Below are 21,697 nucleotides of genomic sequence, written 5' to 3' on the forward strand. Positions count from 1 at the left end.
ATATCTGATTGGCTCCTTGTCTTCACTGATTTATTTGGTTTCTTCCATAGGGTAACTTTTGGGAGCTGTTGTCGCCCACCAGTCCCACGCTTCTCTTCTTTCAGCTCTCCTCACTTTTCTTGCTCCCTCCCTCCCTCTTCACCTCCTCACTCTTTCATTATTTTCTGACCATCGCTTCACCTTCCCCTTCCCTTGCCCCTCTTTGGGGGATTTTCTCTTAATCAATAACCTGATCTTCGAAACAAATCCCGCTGGTGTCAGTCTTACGATGCGTAAGCTCCATAAGTGCTGGGTGCAGGAGGGGTTCTACTTTGGGTACGCAATTGACGCATCGAATCAAGATGGAGAGGCCATCAACGACTTCTTGTTTGGCAAAGACCGCAAATCGAAGACCGGAAGCCAGCTGAAGGAGATTTGCCGCGAGAATCTCCTGGTTTTGTTCGACATCTGTATCAAGGAAGAGGAACTTTACGTCCTCTGTCGAGGAAAAGGATACGAGTTCTGGCGGACCATCATTAACAGGCTGCCTCACAATCGAAAGCTGTCACCGGACCAAGTCATGCGGTTGATTGGCTATTATTGTCAAGCTCGCCGGAACTGGGAGGGCAAAGTCCACATCACCCCCTTGACCAAGAAGGCAGATGAATTCATCAAGATCGTTGAGCGAGTGAAGCGACTACCCGCTGCACCAACCTTCCAGCTTACGCTGAATCTCCATGCGGCGCAAGCAGAGTCTCTCAGTCCCACACAGCTTGACGCGACTAGCGACAACTCTGCTCAACATGTCCCAGCCGGTGATGCTTCGCAGCCTACCGCAGCCACCGCAGCCACCGCAGCCACCGCAGCCACCGCAGCCACCGCAGCCACCGCAGCCACCGCAGCCACCGCAGCCACCACAGGCACCGCAGCCACCGCAGACACCGCGGGAACCGGCTCTCCACCGTCACCTTGGCTCCCTAACCACTTCTCAAGGAATGAGATGGCCCTTCTTCTCCACTACGTGCCGCCAAAGCTGCACGGTATTTGCAGATCTTTTGCTGGAGTTACTCCACGCATTCCCCACCAATACTCCCTTCCAGAGGCCTCGCGGTTGTTTCTATCACATCTCACCCTCGCCAACCACAGCCCCAGCAGCCGCTGGATGATGTATGTCAACCCGGTCGCCTTTGTCAGCCGATGGATGCAAACGAGATGGTTTCGCCGGTCAAACAAGCGCTCCTATGAGTACGACACCCTCAATGACCTTTTCAACTATGCCGACAAGTCATTTTCCGGAGGTCGCGACCACTACATGGGCCTGCTCAGCCCTTTCTTCTCCAACTGGACTTACGGCGACCCCAAGGAGTGGACCTCCAAGTGCCCTCGAATGGGGATGGCCCTCGTTCTTCGCAAAGAGGTTGTCAGCGGAAGCCCCGACAAACAGTTCATCCACGTGGTCCTGTTCGACCCCAGTCTGGTCTACGAGCGCAATTGCGAGTTTTGGTGGGAGTATGCCGCGGAAAACCAGCCTCTCAACAAAGACTTCCGGGAGAGAGTGGTTGGCACACTCGTCGAGTGGCTCGGTAGGCACGGTGCTTCCCTTGGCACCGTCCAGTGGGGAGGAAAGCTCCGCAGCCCGGTGACTGCCGACATGGACTCGTTGACACTGAGCTGCATGTTCCTGCAGGAACTAGTGAAGGGCGGTGTGGTTCTCCCAGAGTCTGAGGAGTCTTGGAAGGAGGCTGGCTTTTGGCAAGTTCGTCGATCGACGGAAATGAATGAGGAATAGAGGTGTTCAGGGTTGTCTGCGGAAAAGGGTGTCATGCGATGTTTATCAAGACTCGCATAGTGTAATAAATAGCTTGTTCGTATTGAGAAACAATTACTGCGTCATGGGAATTCACATCAACCCGCCTTGTGCAAACGGTTGGAATCGTGTTTGGAGATAGCATTGCTTGGGTTGCCGAGCGTCTATGTGTCCATCCAAACATGCAAACCAGTAATACATGAATGAATCTTTTGAGTCAGCTGACCCAAATAGGAACAGTGGCTGGAAACAGGAGATACCCTCCAAGCCCAGTCATGCTTCGGGATACTTGTTTCACGTTCTCCCAGTCTCCTCCGGCCACCGTAATTGCTTGTATATCATGCCATCATCGTTATTATTCCCGAGGCTCGAGAGCTCTGCCAGACTCAATTGAAGCAACTTGCTGACTCCAAGTAGCATGTTAGAGAAGTTGAAGACGAGAATAGGCGAGCGGGAAGACGCGAAAGAAACTCGATCATCTTTGTGATCCCAAGACACTTCTCCCAGCAAGCCCCTTCGAGGGTCGTGTTGAAGTCATTGCCATCAAGCTTCTGGATTCGTTGCATGAGGGCATTTCGGAAGAAAGTGTACTTGGCGCCAATGACTCTGAGCTACCTAGGTATGTTGCGGACCAGGTGGTTCAAGAGTCCAAGATGGCTCTTTGAAGTTGCTGGCACACAGAGCTTTTTGAATAACGAAGATGCGTACTTATCATTCCACCTTGCCTACAGTACTTCGTAGGAAGAAACTGTGCCTGTCGGATTCTCAGTCTGACATAAGATCCGTGCCCTTCGATCATTGCCCAGTGGTTGGGGTGTGGCATCAGGGCAGAGAGCAGATGAGAGCCTTGCGTGAACATCGCGAGCTTAGGGGTGCGATATCCCCATTGCTCAAAATTTGACCGTCTGTCTTCGCCCAAGAGTTACCAAGAGCTCTAAAAGGGGATGCGTGAAGTTAATACCAATGGCACGGTTACAGGTTCGTGCTTCGCGTGTTTTCTCCTTGCCTTATTTGGAGACAGGCATTCGTTGGCATGGTCAGTTGTCCTCGCACTGAGCTTGCACGGGGGAAGCGTCGAAGACTGTGGGCCGAAGGTAGGCCTCATAAGTAAGTTTAGAAGTGATCACTCTCAACATTGAAGCAAGCGGGTTAGTTGGTTCAGGGGGATTTGGTTCAGGGGGATACACGAACAATGACATCAAATGCTTACCCCTAGAGGAGTTCCTTTGGGCGATACATGTTGAGGATAGATGCGAAGTTCGAACCCTGCTTCAAACATTTTTTTTTCTTTTGCTTTTTCTCTTGGTGTTGAAACTTCCTCTTCAACTTGAGACTCTTATTAAAGCTGACTTCTTAATAATCTTCATTTCATTTTTCCCTGATAAACCAGTGGCTTTAAACTTCTCTCTTTTTTGTTTTCTCTTTTATTTTCTTCTTTATTTTCCTTTCCTTTTCTCTTTTCTATATTTGAGTTAGAGGGGCTCTCCCCAACTGCTTAGTGATGTTTGCTCAAGCTGCTCAAATATCTCCATCTCTCATTTCTTGTCTTCTCCATTGTTCTCATTCCCACCTCTCCTCGCAGTGAATCGCAGCTCAGATACTGCGTTGTACCAATCAATGGAACGAGTTACTTTCCAAGAATATCGTAACTCTGACTGATTCGCTTGCCTGCAATATCCTGGTCTGCAATCATTAGCATCGGCGCAACACAGGCAACCCGCATAAGAGGTAGGTACCAAACATCACGCCCCTCTGCTTTGTTTTCTTCACTATCCACAAGCCGGCCTCACTCAACTTCTTCCAGCGTGACCTTCTAGCGTATTGCTCTTTGCAGAAAAACCTCTGCATCCGGCCGCTCCATAACATCAAAGATATCGTGAGCTTCTGTTGCTCCGCCCGAGAGAAGTTCAACGGCAAGCATATTTTAATTGCTAACAAGCACGTTGCATGGCATACGCAGACTGTTGGGGATCATGTTTGGCGGTGGGATTGCCTGGACTGTCACGATTGTGTACCTCCAAATATATAAACAATGGCTCGAGCATAATAATGCCTTTGTGTCAGCATGATACAAGCACGAATGTCGTTGGATCTAAAGGGAATATCCTCTCCTCCACTCAAGTCTCGGAATAGTAACCTAAAAGCTTATGTATTACGCAACAATGTTTATCCTTCCTGCCGCTGTGACTACCTCTCAGCTTTGTCTCCAAACCATTCCATTTCCCAACCTTGTGACTTTCAGCTTCCATCCGATCATGGTTTTGATCCTAAGGAACTTCTCCCAGCTAGCCTCTTCAAGAATCAGTTGACATCATTGCTATCACCCTTCTGGGTTAGTTGTATGACGGGATACAGTTTTCACAGGAACTCTTACAGGCAGGGAGGCATCTCGGGAGAAAGTGTACTTGCCGTCAATGACTCTGAGCTACCTAGGTCTGTTGCGGACCAGGTCGTTCAAGAGTCCGAGATGGCACAATCCAAAGACTCTACACACTGCCAGCCATTGAAATACACTCCTGTTAATCGATAATTTTGTCTCTCCCACTGTGATGTTCCAATAGCCAGTTCAACTGAGGCTGTCGCAAGTTTCTAGCCACTCCAGTTCTGTTGTAGGTGAACATCGTGTGGCATGGTTCGATTTGCCGTTTCAAAAGGTGGGGTCGACCCCAGTTAGGTGCCTGTGTACCGATCGACACCCACTGAACCGAGTGGAACCATCGCCTTTTGGTCGCGTCATGGGCGCTGTCGCCAGGGGCGCTAGGGCCCTAGCTCCAGGCGTCGCAGCCACTCACAGGGCTCGGAAATGGCGATTACGCTGCAGGAATCAGCAGAGCATGTCTCGGAGGGTGGGGGGAGGACCAGGATGGGAGCTTGCAGAGCTTCAATGACGGACCATTCCTCGAGGGCGTGGTACCTATTGTCTTCCGTCATGGATACCTTGCCGTTGGCCGAGCTTATCATGTCGCGACGATGCACCGCTGATAAATGCGAGCTGCGTGCAACCAAGCTCGACGACCCAGACCCCGCCTCTCCGTCGCCCCCGACATCCAGGCTGCCCTGCGTTGGATCCCCCCAGCTTCCCACCTCATGAACACTCTACCCTCCGTATTCCTTCAGAGAAGCTTCCGCTCTTCGCTAGCCACCTCAGTATTCTGCCGCGCATCCCGAATTGTCATCACAGTCCCGCCCCAGACGGCCCACCGCACCTTTTCCGCATCCGCTGTCGTCGCCATGGCGCAAGAGTTCAAGCTCAAGTCGGTGACGTCGTTGGATCTCAAGCCAGGTGACAAGCAGGAAGTCGAGGTCGAGGGCATCGACGAGACCAAGGTACTCCTGCTCAATGCCGGAGGACAGATTCAGGCCATCGGGCCCAAGTGTAGGCAATCTCGCCATCATCCGCCCCTTCGCTCGCCGCAGAGCATCATCCGAAGCACTTTGCAACGTCCGTTGGACTAACTTCGAGCGACAACCAGGCACACATTACGGGGCACCTCTAGTTAAAGGCGTGCTAACCACCGGCGGTCGTATCACTTGTCCGTGGCATGGAGGTGAGTCCCGATCGATATCATTTTCCAATCCCGACCAAGGCCATCTTTCAACGGAACCTGACATACTCGCCCCGCACTGTCACAGCATGCTTTAACGGCAAGACGGGCGACGTCGAAGACGCGCCTGCTCTCGATGCCCTCCCTGTCTTCAAAGTCGTCGAGCGCGACGGCGCCGTCTACATAACCGGCGAGAAGGACACCATCAAGGCCGGCAGGAGGAAGCCGCCATTCAAGTGCAGCGCCCAGACCGGCGCCCAGGCTGACAGGGTGGTCGTCGTGGGCGGCGGCTCTGGGGCCATCGGCGCCGTCGAAGGCCTGCGCGAGAAGGGCTTCCAGGGCCCCATCACCATGATCTCCTCCGAGGGCTACCTGCCCATCGACCGGCCCAAGCTATCCAAGGCCCTGATGACCGACCTCGACAAGTTGCAGTGGCGCGACGCCGACTGGTTCAAGTCCGGCAGCGTCGAGGTCGTCGAGGACGAGGTCACGGGCGTCGACTTTGCGGCCAAGCGCGTGACGACCAAGAAGGGCGAGAACTACGCCTACACCAAGCTCATCCTCTCCACCGGCGGCGTGCCCAAGAACCTGCCGCTGCAGGGCTTCAAGGTCCTCGGCAACATCTTCACGCTGCGCACGGTGCACGATGTCAAGAAGATCGTCGCCGCCATCGGCGACAAGGGCAAGAAGATCGTCATCGTCGGCTCCTCCTTCATCGGCATGGAGGTCGCCAACGCCACGGCCAAGGACAACACCGTCACCGTCGTCGGCATGGAGAAGGTCCCGCTCGAGCGCGTCCTGGGCGAGCAGGTGGGCGCCGTGGCACAAAAGGGCCTCGAGAAGAACGGCGTCAAGTTCTACATGTCGGCGGGCGTTGACAAGGCCGAGCCGTCGACCTCGGACCCGTCCCTCGTCGGCAGCGTGCACCTCAAGGACGGCACCAAGCTCGAGGCCGACCTCGTCATCCTGGGCGTCGGCGTGGCGCCGGCCACCGAGTTCCTCCGGAGCAACAGCGTCGTGCGCCTCGAGGGCGACGGCTCCCTCAAGACGGACGAGAACTTCTCCGTCGTGGGGCTCAAGGACGTCTACGCCGTCGGCGACATCGCCACGTACCCCTACCACGGCCCCGGCGGCGACGGCCGCTACACGCGGATCGAGCACTGGAACGTGGCCGGCAACGCGGGCCGCACGGCGGCGAGCCACATCGTCAACCCGTCGCTCAAGGCGCAGTTCTTCACGCCCGTCTTCTGGTCGGCCCTCGGCGCGCAGCTGCGCTACTGCGGCAACACGGGCGCCAGCGGCTGGGACGACGTCGTCGTCCAGGGCAGCCTGGACGCGGGCAGCTGGGCCGCCTTCTACACCAAGGGGGAGACCGTCGTCGCGGTGGCGACCATGGGCAAGGACCCCGTCATGAGCCAGTGCGCCGAGCTCATGAGGCTCGGTAACATGCCGGGCAAGAAGGCGCTGCAGGACGGTACGGATGTTCTGAGCCTTGGCCCGCCTGCGTAAACTGGGTTTGGCGACATATGAATGAAATATCTGTTGGATGCTGGTCTTGGTAGTAATTGGGGAAGGCCAACTCGTGAAAAGCATCGAGTTGGCCTGAGAAAGTGATTTCTTTGTTCAGAACTATGGTGCGTGCTATGATATCGTGAATTCATCAATGTTCCCTGACCACACAACGCACTACTCGCGCCCTACTAGATGGTAAGGGAATGCGTCGCCGCCGTTCCCATAATGGTCGATCAGCGCATGATCTCCGAACGACCACATATCGAATGCGGCTGCCATCACTTGGTCTGAGGTCTTGGCAAGGGGATCCAGGGGTAGTTGCTGGTCCTACCAAAATTTGTCAGTTTAAACGATATATCATGCAGACTGAGCACTGAGACCTACCGTAAAATCGCCGTACTGCCATTGCTCTGGCGGGTCCAGGTTCTCCAAATCCAGATCTTCGAACGGGTGCTCGCGATTCTCGCCTAGAAGGTCCAGGTCTCGGCTCGAGTCGCCTAGCGCTGGGTGGCCGCCCATGGTCAGAGCCCAGTCGCCCGGGTCCTCGGGCGTCGCGGTCGCCGAGTCGGACGCTTCCTGTCGGACGACGGGCTGATGCTCTGGCATGTTGCTGCCAATCATCTTTGCCTCTGCGGCGTTCCTCACCGCGGCCACAGCAGCCCGGTCGATCTCCATCAGGACGATGTACAGCTGCTGCAGAGGCGCCCAGTCGCTCGACGCCAGGACTTTGCAGAACAGCTCGAGGGCCGGGCGCGCCAGCTTCTGGTCCATCTCGGCCTGCGCGGTGCCGGGGAACTCGACGATGTTGGCGAGAATGATGAGAAGGGCGGAGAAGTATGCGCAGCCCATGGTCCTGTCGGAGACGAAACGCACCAAGGATTAGCCAGATGAACGATCCAAGGGACTGAGAGATGCAAGCAGATACGTACCAAATGCTCCAGTCCGACTTGGGCAGAGCCGAGATAAGCTTCAGAGAGTCCCTGCTAAAGTCGACGCACCGCGTCCAGCTCCCCGGCAGTGGCGGCAACTGCTCGTAGCATGTGCCGTTGACCGGGTCCTTGGCGTCTCGTAGCGCTACGCGTCCGTAGCTGCTCATGCAACGGCGGATCCAGCCTGATTTCACGTTTGTTAGCGACATCCACCCGGCCAACACGGCTTGGTTGGAGCCTTTTGCACTGACCTGCATTCTGCGAGTATATGCCGTGAGTCATCACGAAACAACGGTGTGCCATCAAGTGAACCGGCGCCAAGTGTGCGAGGAGTTGGCGCGTGATGCCAGGCGGGTAATTGTGATCTCCTGGCCGCCACTGCTGAAGCAGCCGCGTGAGACGGCCCAACTGCAATTCTGGTGGGAGAGACTCCCGCCAAGTCTTAAGGAGCGAATCGATTTGCTCCACGCGCTGCCGGCGCACGGCGATCGGGAGGCGGGCGGAGCGGGCGGAGTAGAGGTGCGAGTAGATGAGGCCCTGGATGCGGGCGAGCTGCACGGCGGCGCGGAAGATGTTGAAGCGCGCAATGCTTGGTTGCGAGTCCGGACTGTCGCCCGCTGAGTGGTAGTACAGATCGCCAGCGCCGTCGGCCGGTTCGGCAGGCGGCAATGGGATGGAGATGTCGTTGTCGTCGATGACGGACGGCGTCTGCAGCCGCAGGCACAGCTCCTTCTCGACGGTGTAGAGGATCCAGAACACGCGGGCGCGCTGGGCGTTCTCAGCGTCCGAGTACCGCATGTTGATGTCTGGGCTGTGGACGCTCAGGCGGTGGGCTAGCCTGACGGTTGTAGCGACGAGAGAGCTGGCAGGACGTGGGTCGTTTCTGTCCAGCAGCAGGAGAACCAATCCCATCATCGACTGCAGGCCCAGAAGGTCCTCTTCGTGCGTCGCAAGGTGCGGCAGCACGGACTCGATGTTTCGCACGCACCGCGCCCTGAAGGGATCTTCAACCTCAACATCGACGTCGTTGGTAGGCTGGTCAGGCATGCGGCGACCGAGTGCGAGGACGACATTGACTGCAGCCCATGCCGCCGGACACCGCGGAGACGCTGAGCTGTTGGACGAATACCACGCTTGAAGTGTGCGCATGAAAGTCGACCTCTGGAACAGTGGCGTCACCGAGTTGAAGTTGTGGAAGTAGCTGTCTATCACCGGCAGGATGTCCTCCAGCGGCGGCAGTTCGTAGCGCTGCTCCTTGCGCCGGACCTCGGCCGCTGGTGAGTCTGACGAGAACGATGCGGGCGTCCAGGAAGCATTGCCATGATGAGTAGTGAGGTGAGATGAAGGGTTGTGAGACGCCGGCGTCACCTGCTGGAACTGTGGCTGTTGCGGCTGCACTTGAGCCTGTGCCTGTCTGTCCAGGAGGGCTGCCGAAGCGAGACTGATGAACTGCTGCAGCTGTGTCTCGATGTTTGCCAGCCGGATCTCAAGTGCTTCCGTGCGTGAAGAAGACCTGGGTGTGCATGTCAGCTATCGGCCGCGAGAGAAAGGAGAGAGAGCCGGGGTAACGTACTCGGGTGCCGAAATGTTCAATCCTTGGGATGCCGGGACGGGTTTTCGGGTCGTCGGCACCACTTTGCGCTTCAACGGTGTAGTCCGGCACTCGGCCTTGTACAGCCTGCAGTTGGAACACGTGGGACGCAGCTGGTCGCATTTGATCTTCTTCTTTGAGCACAGGTCGCAGGCTGCATGGCATGGCCGTCGCCGGTCAGCACGCCCGTCTCCATTCATTTCACGACGCAAGCAGGGACGGACGAGTGGGGCTGGACGAATCCTGCCGCCAGGATGGACGGGAACAAAGGGACATTCTCGACACTCACCTTTGCGCCTGTCCGACGTGACTTCATTGGGGTCCATCTCCGTTCACACCTGTGGAGGTATAGCCCTACCGATGTCAATGTAGAACTCGCGGTGCGATTGCAGAGCGACGCCAGTGTCGTGGACTTGAGTCAATGGTCGTTGGTCACCCCTTCTGAGCTTGGCTTGCGGAATCTGACAGAAGCTGACAAATTCCCCACTCGAAATCAGGCCGGGCTTAGGTAGCTTTCAGAGGGCCCCAGTGGGCCAGCCCAGGCGGCCATTCAGATTCCAGCCCTGGAGCCTGGGGTTGTCTCCGCCAATGATCCATTGTAGGTGTCATCACTTTAATGGGATATGCTCATCTTGTCGATGGAAATGCAATACATGCTTTGAAGGTGCTCAATCAAAGTGAGTCTCTAACTCTAATTCTAAGTGCTTCTATGTCGCTAAAACAGCAGATCGCATGCAAATGACCATTAGAAGAATGAGTTAACCGTCTGTCTCTCCTAAGCCCGCGACTCTTCATACTTCCGAAGAGGAAGGTCCAGGTCGAAATACCCCGAGCGAGTCCCCTCGACGTCCTGCACGTTGGCCATGTACCAGGGCTGCATGGCCGTGCCGAACGCCTCGACAGCCTTGGTGTCGCTCAGGTCGAACGGCTCGAGGCCCCGGCTCAGCTGCCGGATCTGGACGCCTGAGGCGACGAGACCGACGCCGCCGTCATTGTCGTAGGGCGCGACCGGCTTGATCGCGCCGGTGACGCGGCCCTCGAGGATGTCGGCAGCCAAGGCAGGGTTCCCGGTCGATGGCTTTCCAAGGCCCACGCCGTCCACGACGTCGAGCGCCTTGACCATGGCCCCCGCACTGCGCAGCCCGCCCGTGATGTAGACCCGCGTCTGCCGGTCCTTGCCCATGGCCGGCACGATGGTGTCGGCGAACTCGATGAAGAAGGCCTCGCGCTTGCGCGTGCTCTCCTTCTCCCACGCCATGCCCATCTCCTCGTACGTGCCGCCGCTGAGCTCGATGAAGTCGAACCCGACCTCCTCCTGCAGGATCAGGCACAGGTCGCGCGCCTCCTCGGGCGTCAACCCGCCCTCCTGGAACTCGACGCTGTTGAGCTTGATGGACAGGATGAAGTCGGGCGACGTGCGCCTGCGGATCTCCTGCGCGATCTCGGTGATGAGGCGGACGCGGTTGCGCAGGGAGCCGCCGTACGCGTCGGTGCGCTGGTTCGTCCTGCGCGAGAGGAACTGCGCCAGCAGGTAGCCGTGGGCGCCGTGCAGCTCGATGCCGTCGAAGCCCGCCTTCTCGAGGTACTGCGCGGCGTGCGCGAAGCCGGCGATCACGCGGGCGATGTCGGCCTTGTTGGCCGCGCGGGGCTTGGCAAAGGTCATGCCCATCTTGGGCTCTGTTTTTTTTCGAGAACTCCTATTAGTGGCCGAGAGCTGAGGTGTCGCCACAAAGGAGATGATCATGGCTACTTACCCAGGGGCACTGCCGATGCAGAAATGGGCTCCTTGACGAGCTTCTCGGGCGCTTGCCGGCCGGGATGGCTGACCTGGCCAACAATCAAGCTGCCATTCGCCTTGGCTGCAGCAGCCAGCTTCTGGAACGCCTCGAATCGCTCACCGTAGAAGGCATCCTCGGGAGTGATCATGGCCTCACCAGCACTTCCCGGCATGCCATAATTCGTGGACAGGTTTCCCGTCAGAATCACGCCCCACGAGTTCTTCTCCTCGCCCCATCTGTTGCCAGTGTTAGCAGCTATCTCTTCAAATTCGAATCAAGCAATCTAAAGACTGGTCGTGCAACATACCGTCTGTACAAGTTGATGAGCTCAGGGGAGGGTATGCCACGGGCTTGGAGGTCGGTTGCGCTCCAGCTCGACAGCGACTCGGCCATGGCTGCCTTCAAGAAGCGGTTCTTGGCCGTCTTTTTTGAGAAATTGAACGTCAATGGCCGGGCGAGGGGGCTGACGTCCACCCCGGGGGTGCTGTATACTTGGACAGGCATTCTGGTGAGGTATTACTCTTTTCTCGTGATTTCTCTTGATGATCTAGGTTGGATGGCTGTGTATTCGCTTCTCGAGGTAGTCTATATGTATGCAGATGAACTGTGATCGGTGCGATCTGGCCGAGACTGAGGGCACTAGGTAGATTTTATGGATTATACTCCAATGCTTTGAATGGGCTTTTTATATCACGGGGAAATGCTCTTCAAACAATCTAAGCCCATCGAGGACCCTCGATATCTTTTATACCCCTGAGAATCGTTCCATTAGGGGTTGATTTGTAAATACGGCTGAATAATTGAGACCAAGCCCACGGAAAACCCCCGCCAGTGCGGTAGGAAACCTCGGTTTCAAATCTTCTAGTGTGGACTGATCATCTACGGTAACGGGCCCAGCGAGTTAACTAGTACTACAGGTTAGGTACCGAATAGATCTCCACGGAGCTCCGTGCTTTACTAATGCAGCGCAACAATTCCGCCAACTTGCTAAGCATCTTGCTGACACGTACCCCATCGTGCCATGTCTATTTTGACAAAACCCGAGGCAACAAGATATCAGTGCATACCAATTGCAAATGTGAAACTACTTTGCTTAACTCCGAGTCCCCATTCCATCTCCTCATGACCTTGTTATTCGTCATGCCCCCTCTTCCTCCGTTAGATGTCCTTCCATGAAAGGATTGGCTTAATGACTGTGCCTGCCTTGAGATCTTGTATGGCTTCTGGCAGCTTCTGTGCTTCATAGACAGTTGCAAGCTGATCTACAGGGAACTTGCCGGCATGGAAGAGCTCTACAAGTTCAGGGATGATCTGGTCGCGCACAAGTGTTAGCTTCATGAGATGACCTTACAGCTCTCATCTCTGCTGCCAGTCCACGGCCCCTTGCATAGTGGAACAGTCACCCACCTTTTGGGAGTCCGCGAAGCCCTCGATAACTCCCATAATCCGCTTGCATGAAGTGAGGACGTCCATCGCGTTGAACTGGACGGTTGCATTCGGAGGCGGGACCCCGACGAGCGTCAGCAGGCCACCATGAGCCAGCGCCTCGACTGAGGCGCTGAGCAGAGCAGCGACGCCGGTCGCGTCAAGTATGTAGTCCACGCCGTCCGGGCAGATGGCCTTTATCCCCTTCACGAGATCCGGCTGCGTCTTGCTGTTGATTGTGTGCGACGCGCCCAGCGCCGACGCCTTTTGAAGCTTCTCGTCAAAGATGTCCACGGCGATGATGGTCTCCACGCCCAGGGCCCTCGCCGCGAACATGGCCGCCATGCCCACGGCTCCCATGCCCAGGACGGCCATGGTGTCCCCCTTGCGCGGCTGCATGGCGTTCATGACCGTGCCGGCGCCCGTGAGGTAGCCGCACGCCAACGGGGCCAGGAAGCCGAGCTCCTCGGGCCGCGCGTCGATCTTGACGGCCGAGTGCTCGGCCACGACGGCCATCTTGCTGAGCGACGACTGCCCGAAGAACTGGCCAAAGACCTGCGTGCCGTCGGGCAGCGAGATGGGCGAGTCCTTGGCGCCGGGGCGCGCCGTCTCGGTGAAGTTCATCCTGGTCAGCCCGAGGCAGCCTCCGTGCTGGCCGGCCTTGCATTTCCGGCAGGTCTGACAGGCTCGGAAAGACAGGAGGACTGTGTCACCGGGCTTGATGTCCTTGTTCCCGACGCCCGAGCCGACATGTCGCACGATGCCGACGCCTTCGTGGCCGAGGACTGCTGGGAAGCCCCCTATGGGCATCAGCCCGTGCTGAGCGACGATATCCGTATGGCACAGGCCGGTGTATTGTATCTCCACGAGTAACTCGTGGGGGCCCACGCCGTCGAGGACGACATCCTGGAGGACAAAGGGCTCTTCCGGCTTGCTCACCACGTACGCTTTGGTCTTGACTCCCTGTGGCCCTTCCATCTTCGGTCAATGTGCGAGTTACCTACTATGACGATGTCTGTAAAGGGCCCGGGAAAGGATTTCGCATCTTTTATAGAAGATCAGTCGGCAATTCATCGTCAAGTCCTCCGAGCCTAGCGCGCGGACGATGCGGGGTTTTCCTGGCGGGTCTGCGCGCCTAGACTCTAGTTCCAACTCCCGGAGAGCAGTCCGGCAAATGTCCCTGGCAGAGGCGTGAAGGGCTTCGGGAAAGGGCAGTCAGTGCGTCGGCCGATCGAATGTGGCTCTGCTGAGGTTGGTGAGCAAAGAATACGACAGTGATCGCACTTGGCTGGCTCGGGTCTCGGTCAGGCTACCGATCTTGGTAGATCGGGGCTTCATGAAGCACTCCAAGACTTTGCGAAGGCAAGAGATTAATACCCTAATGCTTTCTCATTCGAAGAGGAGACAGCATCCCAAGGACACTAGCACGGCTGAGCTGCCTTCTAGAAACTCTGCCAAGCCTCATCTCCAACATCTTGTGAGCTTTATACATAAAGCCGCACACAACCCACCCGCCTGTCCCGCAGCCCCATCTCTAAGCGGACATGGCCCGCCTCACTACCTTCATGATGAGGTCCTTGTACTCCGTCGTCTTTGACAGCATAGGAGCATGACCGCTATCAATCTCCAGCCTTCCGACCTCCTCGTCAGTGAATGGCACCAGCCCTTCCCTCTCTTTGGATAGCTGAATAGCCTGCTGGACCAGCCCTTCCTGGAAGTCGGGCGGGATAACCGTGTCCTGCAGCGTTTTGATGTACGTCGTCGGAACTACCCTGTAGCCGACGGCGGGCGCGAGGATCGGGCTCAAGGGGCAAGCCACAGACTGCTTGCCCAGCTTCTTTACCCATGTCTCCAGGTCGGGCACATCGTGCATGAATGCCGGGCCGGCCTCTGAGTCTGGGACGAGATAGCCATCCTGTAGACGTTTGTGAGTGCTAGCTCTCATAGACTCGATAGCAGAGAACGCGGAGCACGTACTTTCTCTTCCATTCCAGGCATGGCGCCTGGCGAGGCCGGCTTGGGAATGCCTGCGGCCTCGAAGAGGCGATCTCCACTGTCCCAACACGACACGCCCTCAATGGTAGGGTAAGCGTTCGAGTAGATCATCCAAAGAATGCGACCACTTCCCGGAGCTGGCGTGTTCTGCTTTTGTTCGGCTACAATGCGGCCAACCGCGTCTCCGCCGGGTGTGCCTCCGTACGAATGGACCAACACAATGACGTCTCTTCCGGCGTCGAGAAGGTCAGATATTGTCTTGGAAATGAGCTCTACGTCTGGATACATCGAATCCAAGGCTGGTCGAGGATCATCGAGCGGAACAGTTCCCGGGAGAGTTAGGGCAACGACTTCGAGTGGCGCAATCTCGGCCTTGAGCGGCTCGTACAGCCAGTCACCCTGCATGACGCCGGGGACGCAGACAAGCACGGGACTCTTTTGTCCTGACATAGTGGCGACAGGGCTGATTAGGAAGATGGCGCGAGTTCTGTGACAATAGAGAGCGCTCGTCAGGGGAGGGGCAGATCTATTATTTATCTGCACCGGGAAATCGCAAAAGGGCGGCGAGGAAATGATCAATACAAGGTGGTGTATGAAAGTAATATGTCAGCACTAGTCAGCATCTTGGGTTGATCCTTCGAGATGCGCGAGCCAACAGCCTTACGTGTCTATGGTGGGACCCTGAGCCAAGAAGTCAGGAAGGCGAATGGCATTAAAGGCCCTACAGGTCTTTGAACAGGTGTTAAATGGTTTTCTTTTCTTCGGTCTTCTTGTCTTCTGCTCTCAATCCAATGGCGGCCGCGTTGCAGCAGCCAATTCTCCATGCCAAGCCTCTACAGCCTCAAGTCCGAAGGTGACTGACATTGCCAGCCGACAGAACTCGTCGATTTCAGCGGGCCTGGCTCGAGTGAACAAGATGTCTGAGGTCGCCAGCTCGACGAACAAGGGGCCGTTATCCTGGCAAATCTTGGACCACACATACGCGGACGGAGCATCCCAGAGACTCTTGCGAGATGTAAAATAAGTGCTTCCGGCGCATTCGCAGCAGCCATCACGGATGGTCAGGTAGACGCCGACGAGGATCTTGGCAGCGAGGAAGGTCCGCCGGACACTCTCTGTGACGACCCACATCCTCCAGCTCAGCATCAGCGCGTTGTTGCTACTGATCTCTCCCAGGGCAGAACTAGTCCTGCTCTGGAAGCCATTCCCAAACTCGTCCGTCGCAACTTGTAGCATTTGGGTGACCCAGTCTATCAAGACCGTCAAAGCGTCCTCGGCACGAGCGCGATTTTGAATGTCTCCGTTGAATAAGCGAACAGCTTGATACATGTACAGGGCCTGTGACCGAGCGAGATGATCAAGGACTCCAAGGGAACCGAAAGAGTCGGCGAACACCTGATCTTCGATAAGTCGTGACGCGCGGTCGTCAAGAATCCGGGCCACCATGTCTTCGGTCTCAGTAGTGCGAGAGTAGTAGGTAGCAATGGCCGTGTACGCATCTCGAATGCAGTCGGGCATCTTGCACTGGTATAATGACCGATGGATAAACGGAGTCTCTCCCCTTGACACCCACATCTTGGGCCAGATCTCTGACAGCTCTTTGGCGGTATGTTTGAGGACTCTGGAGGTGATGAGCCTGCTTGTCGCGGCATGATCGGAAGAGTACCTGACAGAGAAACTTCCTGGAGCGAGAAACCAGACAGGGTTATCGCTACGCGGAAGGGGTTGAGGAGCCCTCAAATTTGAAGAATTGTCGCTTGTTTGGGGCAAGATTCCAACATCTGCCACAGATGAACCTGCAGGAGTAAGGCTATCCCAAAGTTCCACGTCTGCTTGTGATGATTCGGTGCTTTCGAAAAGCGCATTGACATCGTCATAAGCGAGGTTTGTTGGCAGGTCATTGACAGCGTCGCCAGGCGTGGAGAGTTGTTTGGTCAGGGGATAGACACATGCTCCTCCCATTTCCCGGCATCGCCGGCAGGCAGGTGAGGCTTTGTTGCACCGTCGCTTCGCCTTAGTACAGGCGGTACAGGCTTTCCTTCTCCACGGGGTCGACTGGATCTTTCTGGCGGACATTGCGGGACCATTCTACCCGCAATCGCGGTTCTGGACGCGAAACTAAGACGGGTAAGTTCTTTTCCACAGTCCAGGGTGCCTCGCTTGTATGCCTTGAGGTACGTGGTGCGGGTCACTAGACCAAGCAATCTACCTTCGCATCTGCACTCTCTGCTCTCCGGTTGACTTCCTGTGTGTCTTTGACGGGATGGTCGATGAGTTCCGGTGATTTGTAAGAAGAGAAATGTGCGCTAGGTTGGTCGTGGACACGAAATGCGTGATGCCTTGAGTTTTGGCGAATCATGTTTGCGGAAACTCTTCCGCAAAAGCGGATCACACTCCTCCGTCCACAGCCCGCCGGACGCCACTCGGCGGCGTGGATCCGGGCTGAAGAGAGCACGGTGGAAGAATGTCGACACTTGATCTTTGATTGAATGGTCCATTTAACTTTTAAAGGTCCGGGTGACTGGAACCCGATGCAACAGTGCCATAACAGCTCGAAAACAAACAGCCTTCATCAATTCCCTACGCTATGGCTCGAAATCCAGAAATTTCGCCTGGAGATGGCTTTACCAAGTCGACGCACAAAGAATCCTACCCCACCATCTCCCCAACGAGGCCAGAGCTTTCGCAAGCCGGAAAGACAGTGCTCGTCACGGGAGCATCTGAAGGCATTGGATATGCCATCGTCAAGGCTTTTGTCGAGGCCTCCGCAGCCAAGATCGTCCTGGTCTCCCGAACTCAGTCGCGACTTGATAATGCTTTGTCGAGTTTGAAAGAGGGCTGTCCGGGGGCAAAAACTCAGCTTGTCGCTGTATCATGCGATATGGCAAATACCTCTGCCAGCGCTTCTTTGTGGGACTCGCTCGAGGCCAACGGCACTGTCGTGGATGTGCTCTGTCTGAATGCAGGCTCTCCCACCGAACCAGGGGATCTTCTCGATCGAGGTTCAGACCGTATTTTCAGCACTGATCTTGCCATTAATCTACAAGCCCAGCTGTATTTTGTCGAAAGATTCTACAAACAGCGAGGCCAAGGAGCAGGCGGTCCCAAGGTCAGTACTCGCGGCCTTGTTGCATGTCCCACCTTGTTGATCTATCCAAGAGGATGTCCGGCCTGTTGTGGTTCCAAAATTAACATGAGGCTTTAGTATCTTGTCCATACGTCCACAAAAGCCATTTACGAGCACAGGGCGCCTGCCCCTCCAGGATACAGCCCATCGAAGCTTGCTTTTTCGGGGTTCCTGCAGAGCATCTCGCGAGGAATTCCCGCAGATAGGATGCAAGTTGTCCAGTTCCATCCGGGAGCTATCTTAACTCGTGCTGCAAGGGAGGTGGGATGTGATGAACACTCCCATTCTTGGATCAGAGCTGAGGTTCCTGGGAGATTTGCGGTCTGGGCCGCATCTCCTGAAGCAAGCTTTCTTCATGGAAGATTTGTCTGGGCAGAGTGGGACATGGAAGAGTTGAGGAGTGGCGATCTCCGAAAGAAAATCGATGAAGACCCCTTCTTCCTAACAATCGGTATAATAGGGCTGTGAATAGATAGGGTTCTGTCCTTTGCGATGCTATGATTGACCAATGAGAATGTTGGTTTCATGTTGATTCACTCAACCTGGTTTCCATTTCCATTGTTTTGACAGCATGTTAGACTTGAAATATAATTGCCAAAGCCTTTTCCTAGGCACAGAGAGTCCTATGTGCTTAGGCTTCTCGACATCGTCCTCAATGACAAAGTCAATACCCCGATCTTGCATATCCTCATCATAAGCTACAACTGGTGTCCTTAGCTCTAGTACCAGATTTTATTAAGACATATCAAGTCCGTCATTCACTAGATGTTAGAGGACTTCCTTTTGTCTTTTTTCTTTTCTTTCCCACCCTCCACCCGGTCTCGATCTTGTCACTACAAGCAGTGACACCCCGTCTGATCTGTGATCTCACACCTATTGACTCCTGAGGAGTCGTTTTTATCTTTATTAGTTAAACCTCGGCTATTCATTGTGGAAGCTGCCTGAGGGAACGATCTCGTTACATCCTGCATGCTGAGAATTAGTTCACTGCATGTTGCCCCCAGCCTTTTCAGAGGAACGGTACTTTTCTTTTGACCGCGGTCTTAAGTTGTGCTTGGGACGGTTTTGAGGCGGCAGATCGTGGTGAGGGAGACCAGGAGGGCCTGAAGAAGCTCGGTAGTCACGGCCGTTGTATGTCGACGAAGAAAAGACCAATGCTTTGAGGTTCACCACCGGTTTCCTTTAGAATAACGATAGTAAGCGTCTTTTTAAAGATCTCAGACTTTCTGGCATTCATACTTTTCCCTGTCGTGTGTGAAGTCTGTCACCATGTCTCAGCAAGAGAATACCGGTGGCGCGGCTGCGAGCCAGCAACAGAAGGGTAATGTCGGCAACAAGGACAACGCCGATAATTAGGAAAGGCAATGCCGATAAACCCACCTTCAAGGTGCACACAAAAGACTGTGTGGTACTGTGAGTAGACCCTGATCCAAATCATGCGATTTATCGATAGTTGACTCGCATGCTCGCAGCGGTGGCGCTTCTGGCCCGGCTCTCGCCAGCGGAAAGCAGGTATCCAGGCCATCGTGCCAAACGGGGGTACTTATTACGTCAAGGCTGCTGCGTTGAGGAAGGTGTGCAAGACCTTCTGGATACGGGCCGTGTAATTATCCTACCGGAGAAGCGCAAGGATACTATTTAGGTAGTGGGATAGACATCGAGTTCGTCGCTTTTAGGTAGTGGGATAGCCGTTGTGAGTTCCATAGTATGCGTGTACCTCGAGGTATATCCTGATAGATTCCGACAACTAGTGACTCCTGACGCTCGGGGAGTGAATAGTGTACGCATTGTGGAATTTAAGGCCGTTGTAATGGCTCAGGGGGCATTGTCAGTCCGACCCATAATTACACGGTGAGATGTAGAGTAGCTCCGCTCTGGCTACCACCACGACCATGTTGGTTCCAGCGTTGAAACAACTGTTCATCGCCGATCCCACTGCTCTTAGCCAAGTCTTGACCAGGAAGAATGGAGCACAAACAATTATTTGCCAACTTGGGACCAACCTATCTAGCCAATAAACTGTGCATGCATGGACTTTGAGCTCGGCTGACCAGCAGACCCGCGGACTGCGGTAGGCAAAGCGCTCAGATGTCATTACGCTGAGTCGTAATAGCAGGATAAGCGATCTTCGGATCGCCGGTCGCTGATGTACTCCTTCCTCCCGGGCCGACGAGACAATACTACAAAGCCGATGTCATTCTCATTGTGCTGGAAGCTACACGATCGACCAAATCAAGAGTGACAGTGCCGCAAAATGCAACTATTTTACCATCTCATTCCTATTAGTCACCAGTCAATGCGACAGGTCTCCCTATACATGATTAACCTGATGGAAAGACATTTCAAGTCGCTCTCGTGCAAATAGTGGCAGAGTGTGGGGGTGATGAGGTTCGTTTCCTATGTTGATTCGGTGTTTGATGGCAACTCCATCATCTCATACGCGCGGAAATGCCTCCGTACCAAACTTTGGAATCTATGGGAAGGAATCTCAGGTAAGATTTTCGCTGTTACATGGTTGATGCCGAATACAAGGAGAGAAATGTGAGAAGGAAACATTGCGGCCACATGAAGCAATCGGACATCAACGCTGACGTGAGGTCCAGACGTCTGACGTGAGCATCATGGAACGAGAAGTTCCCTACTGGTGCTACACGCAAGCAGAATAGATCGCGCGAGGTCAAGAGCACGGACGATACGAAAGGTGACGACCTCACCGTGATTGATGCGGCTTCATCACAACCTCACCGTGGAGGCTTGCACCGTTATCTGACAGAAAAGTGTTGGGTATACTTTAAGTCCGAGGTCCTACCCGAAAGACAGCATGGATCAGGTCTCGTAATGGCAGGAGCCAACGGCTTGAAGGAAACTATATAAGACTCTCTTGCTCGCGGATCAAGTTTTGTTCTTACTTTTCCTAACACCTACAACACAACTCCAAATCCTCTAGTCAAAAGCTTTTTCCATTTCGTCCTTATATCAAATACAAAGATGAAGGTACGCTACCTCCCCGATAGTAGTCCCTCTCTTGGAAATATTACTGATCTCAATGCTCTCTAGAACACCGTTGCCATTGCTCTCTTCACTCTCGTGAGCTACGTCGCCGCCGAGGGAACCCTCAACTGTGGCAACAATCCATCCTGGCTTGCTCTTTGCCAAGGTGATCGCTACAAATGTTCGTGCGATTCCATCGGACAGGTATCTTGCGACAACCCTCCAGACTTCTTTTGCAATTTGAACTGCCAGTGCGTCTAAAATGACACCTGGGTGCTACGTTCATTCGATAATGTTTGATACCTCGCTCAAAGCTGTTATGCAACATTGAGGGGGGGGGTAGAATGCACAAGAAAAGGGGAGATTGATGCACTTTTAGCAACTAGATGTAGTGCTACGTCCATATATCTAGCCGAGGTCTAGATCCAGTAAATCAATACTTTTGTCATCTCCGAGCAAAGTTAGAGCTGGGCCAGACTATGTGCTGAGATTGGTGTCCCGGAAGGCCCGCTGTCAACACCTTGCTGTGTTCAGTCGGCCGCTCAGATGCTCCGGAGTCTTTAGGGAGGTGCAGAAGGTACGGTCTGATTTGCATGGATTCCAGTTCAGCTGAACAGTCCCATTCTTAATTTTCCTCTACATCTCACTGCTGGCATTTTCTTAGGAAGTGGCTTAATCTACACTCTGTACTCAGTGCTGCTCAAGCTACGCCAAGACAAGGCTATTAGACGTGTCTGTTGAGTCCTCCCGACTTCTGTCGCGGCCTGAAATGCCAATATGCCCAGAATTGCGAGTAGAGCAGCATTAAAAAGAGCAATTCATGCACTTGATGTGGACGTACTTTGAGAAAGGGCGATTCATTGACAACCTCTTGAATCACTGCGCGTGTCCGCCCGTGGCCAGTGACCCACGGGGCAAGGCACCGCTACCCAAAGAACAAAGAATTCTCTGTCCACGAGCATGGGAAGGATTTTGAATGAAGCACTTTGATATATGAAGACACAGGTACAGAAGAATC

The 21,697-nt window shown here is 54.8% G+C and overlaps 7 protein-coding genes across 7 annotated transcripts; 3 read left to right on the top strand and 4 right to left on the bottom strand.

The window, feature by feature from the left end:
* Positions 1 to 268: 268 nt before the first annotated feature.
* E0L32_008738 (uncharacterized protein) lies at positions 269 to 1,768 on the top strand (the record flags this gene model as incomplete). Its single annotated transcript, XM_031143626.1, has 1 exon — positions 269 to 1,768. The coding sequence occupies one exon, from the start codon at positions 269 to 271 to the stop codon at positions 1,766 to 1,768; it is 1,500 nt and encodes a 499-aa protein (XP_030992044.1).
* A 3,105-nt stretch (positions 1,769 to 4,873) lies between these two features.
* Positions 4,874 to 6,840, top strand: E0L32_008739 (uncharacterized protein; the record flags this gene model as incomplete). The annotated part of the gene is made up of 2 exons (XM_031143627.1): positions 4,874 to 5,162; positions 5,420 to 6,840. 2 exons carry the CDS (start codon positions 4,874 to 4,876, stop codon positions 6,838 to 6,840), a joined length of 1,710 nt encoding a protein of 569 aa, XP_030992045.1.
* Positions 6,841 to 7,017: 177 nt separating this feature from the next.
* E0L32_008740 (uncharacterized protein) lies at positions 7,018 to 11,645 on the bottom strand (the record flags this gene model as incomplete). The annotated part of the gene is made up of 8 exons (XM_031143628.1): positions 7,018 to 7,170; positions 7,228 to 7,696; positions 7,773 to 7,956; positions 8,024 to 9,285; positions 9,346 to 9,450; positions 10,161 to 11,040; positions 11,118 to 11,377; positions 11,449 to 11,645. 8 exons carry the CDS (start codon positions 11,643 to 11,645, stop codon positions 7,018 to 7,020), a joined length of 3,510 nt encoding a protein of 1,169 aa, XP_030992046.1.
* Positions 11,646 to 12,299: 654 nt separating this feature from the next.
* On the bottom strand, positions 12,300 to 13,544 carry E0L32_008741 (uncharacterized protein; the record flags this gene model as incomplete). The annotated part of the gene is made up of 2 exons (XM_031143629.1): positions 12,300 to 12,452; positions 12,549 to 13,544. The coding sequence occupies 2 exons, from the start codon at positions 13,542 to 13,544 to the stop codon at positions 12,300 to 12,302; spliced, it is 1,149 nt and encodes a 382-aa protein (XP_030992047.1).
* Positions 13,545 to 14,100: 556 nt separating this feature from the next.
* E0L32_008742 (uncharacterized protein) lies at positions 14,101 to 15,011 on the bottom strand (the record flags this gene model as incomplete). Its single annotated transcript, XM_031143630.1, has 2 exons — positions 14,101 to 14,481; positions 14,544 to 15,011. 2 exons carry the CDS (start codon positions 15,009 to 15,011, stop codon positions 14,101 to 14,103), a joined length of 849 nt encoding a protein of 282 aa, XP_030992048.1.
* Positions 15,012 to 15,344: 333 nt separating this feature from the next.
* Positions 15,345 to 16,637, bottom strand: E0L32_008743 (uncharacterized protein; the record flags this gene model as incomplete). Its single annotated transcript, XM_031143631.1, has 1 exon — positions 15,345 to 16,637. The coding sequence occupies one exon, from the start codon at positions 16,635 to 16,637 to the stop codon at positions 15,345 to 15,347; it is 1,293 nt and encodes a 430-aa protein (XP_030992049.1).
* A 511-nt stretch (positions 16,638 to 17,148) lies between these two features.
* On the top strand, positions 17,149 to 18,156 carry E0L32_008744 (uncharacterized protein; the record flags this gene model as incomplete). Its single annotated transcript, XM_031143632.1, has 2 exons — positions 17,149 to 17,670; positions 17,767 to 18,156. 2 exons carry the CDS (start codon positions 17,149 to 17,151, stop codon positions 18,154 to 18,156), a joined length of 912 nt encoding a protein of 303 aa, XP_030992050.1.
* Between the last annotated feature and the right edge of the window lie 3,541 nt (positions 18,157 to 21,697).

The sequence above is a fragment of the Thyridium curvatum genome (genome assembly GCF_004353045.1).
Source record: "Thyridium curvatum strain D216 chromosome Unknown NODE_59_length_275895_cov_82.984335, whole genome shotgun sequence".
Classification (NCBI taxonomy): Eukaryota; Fungi; Ascomycota; class Sordariomycetes; order Thyridiales; family Thyridiaceae; genus Thyridium; species Thyridium curvatum.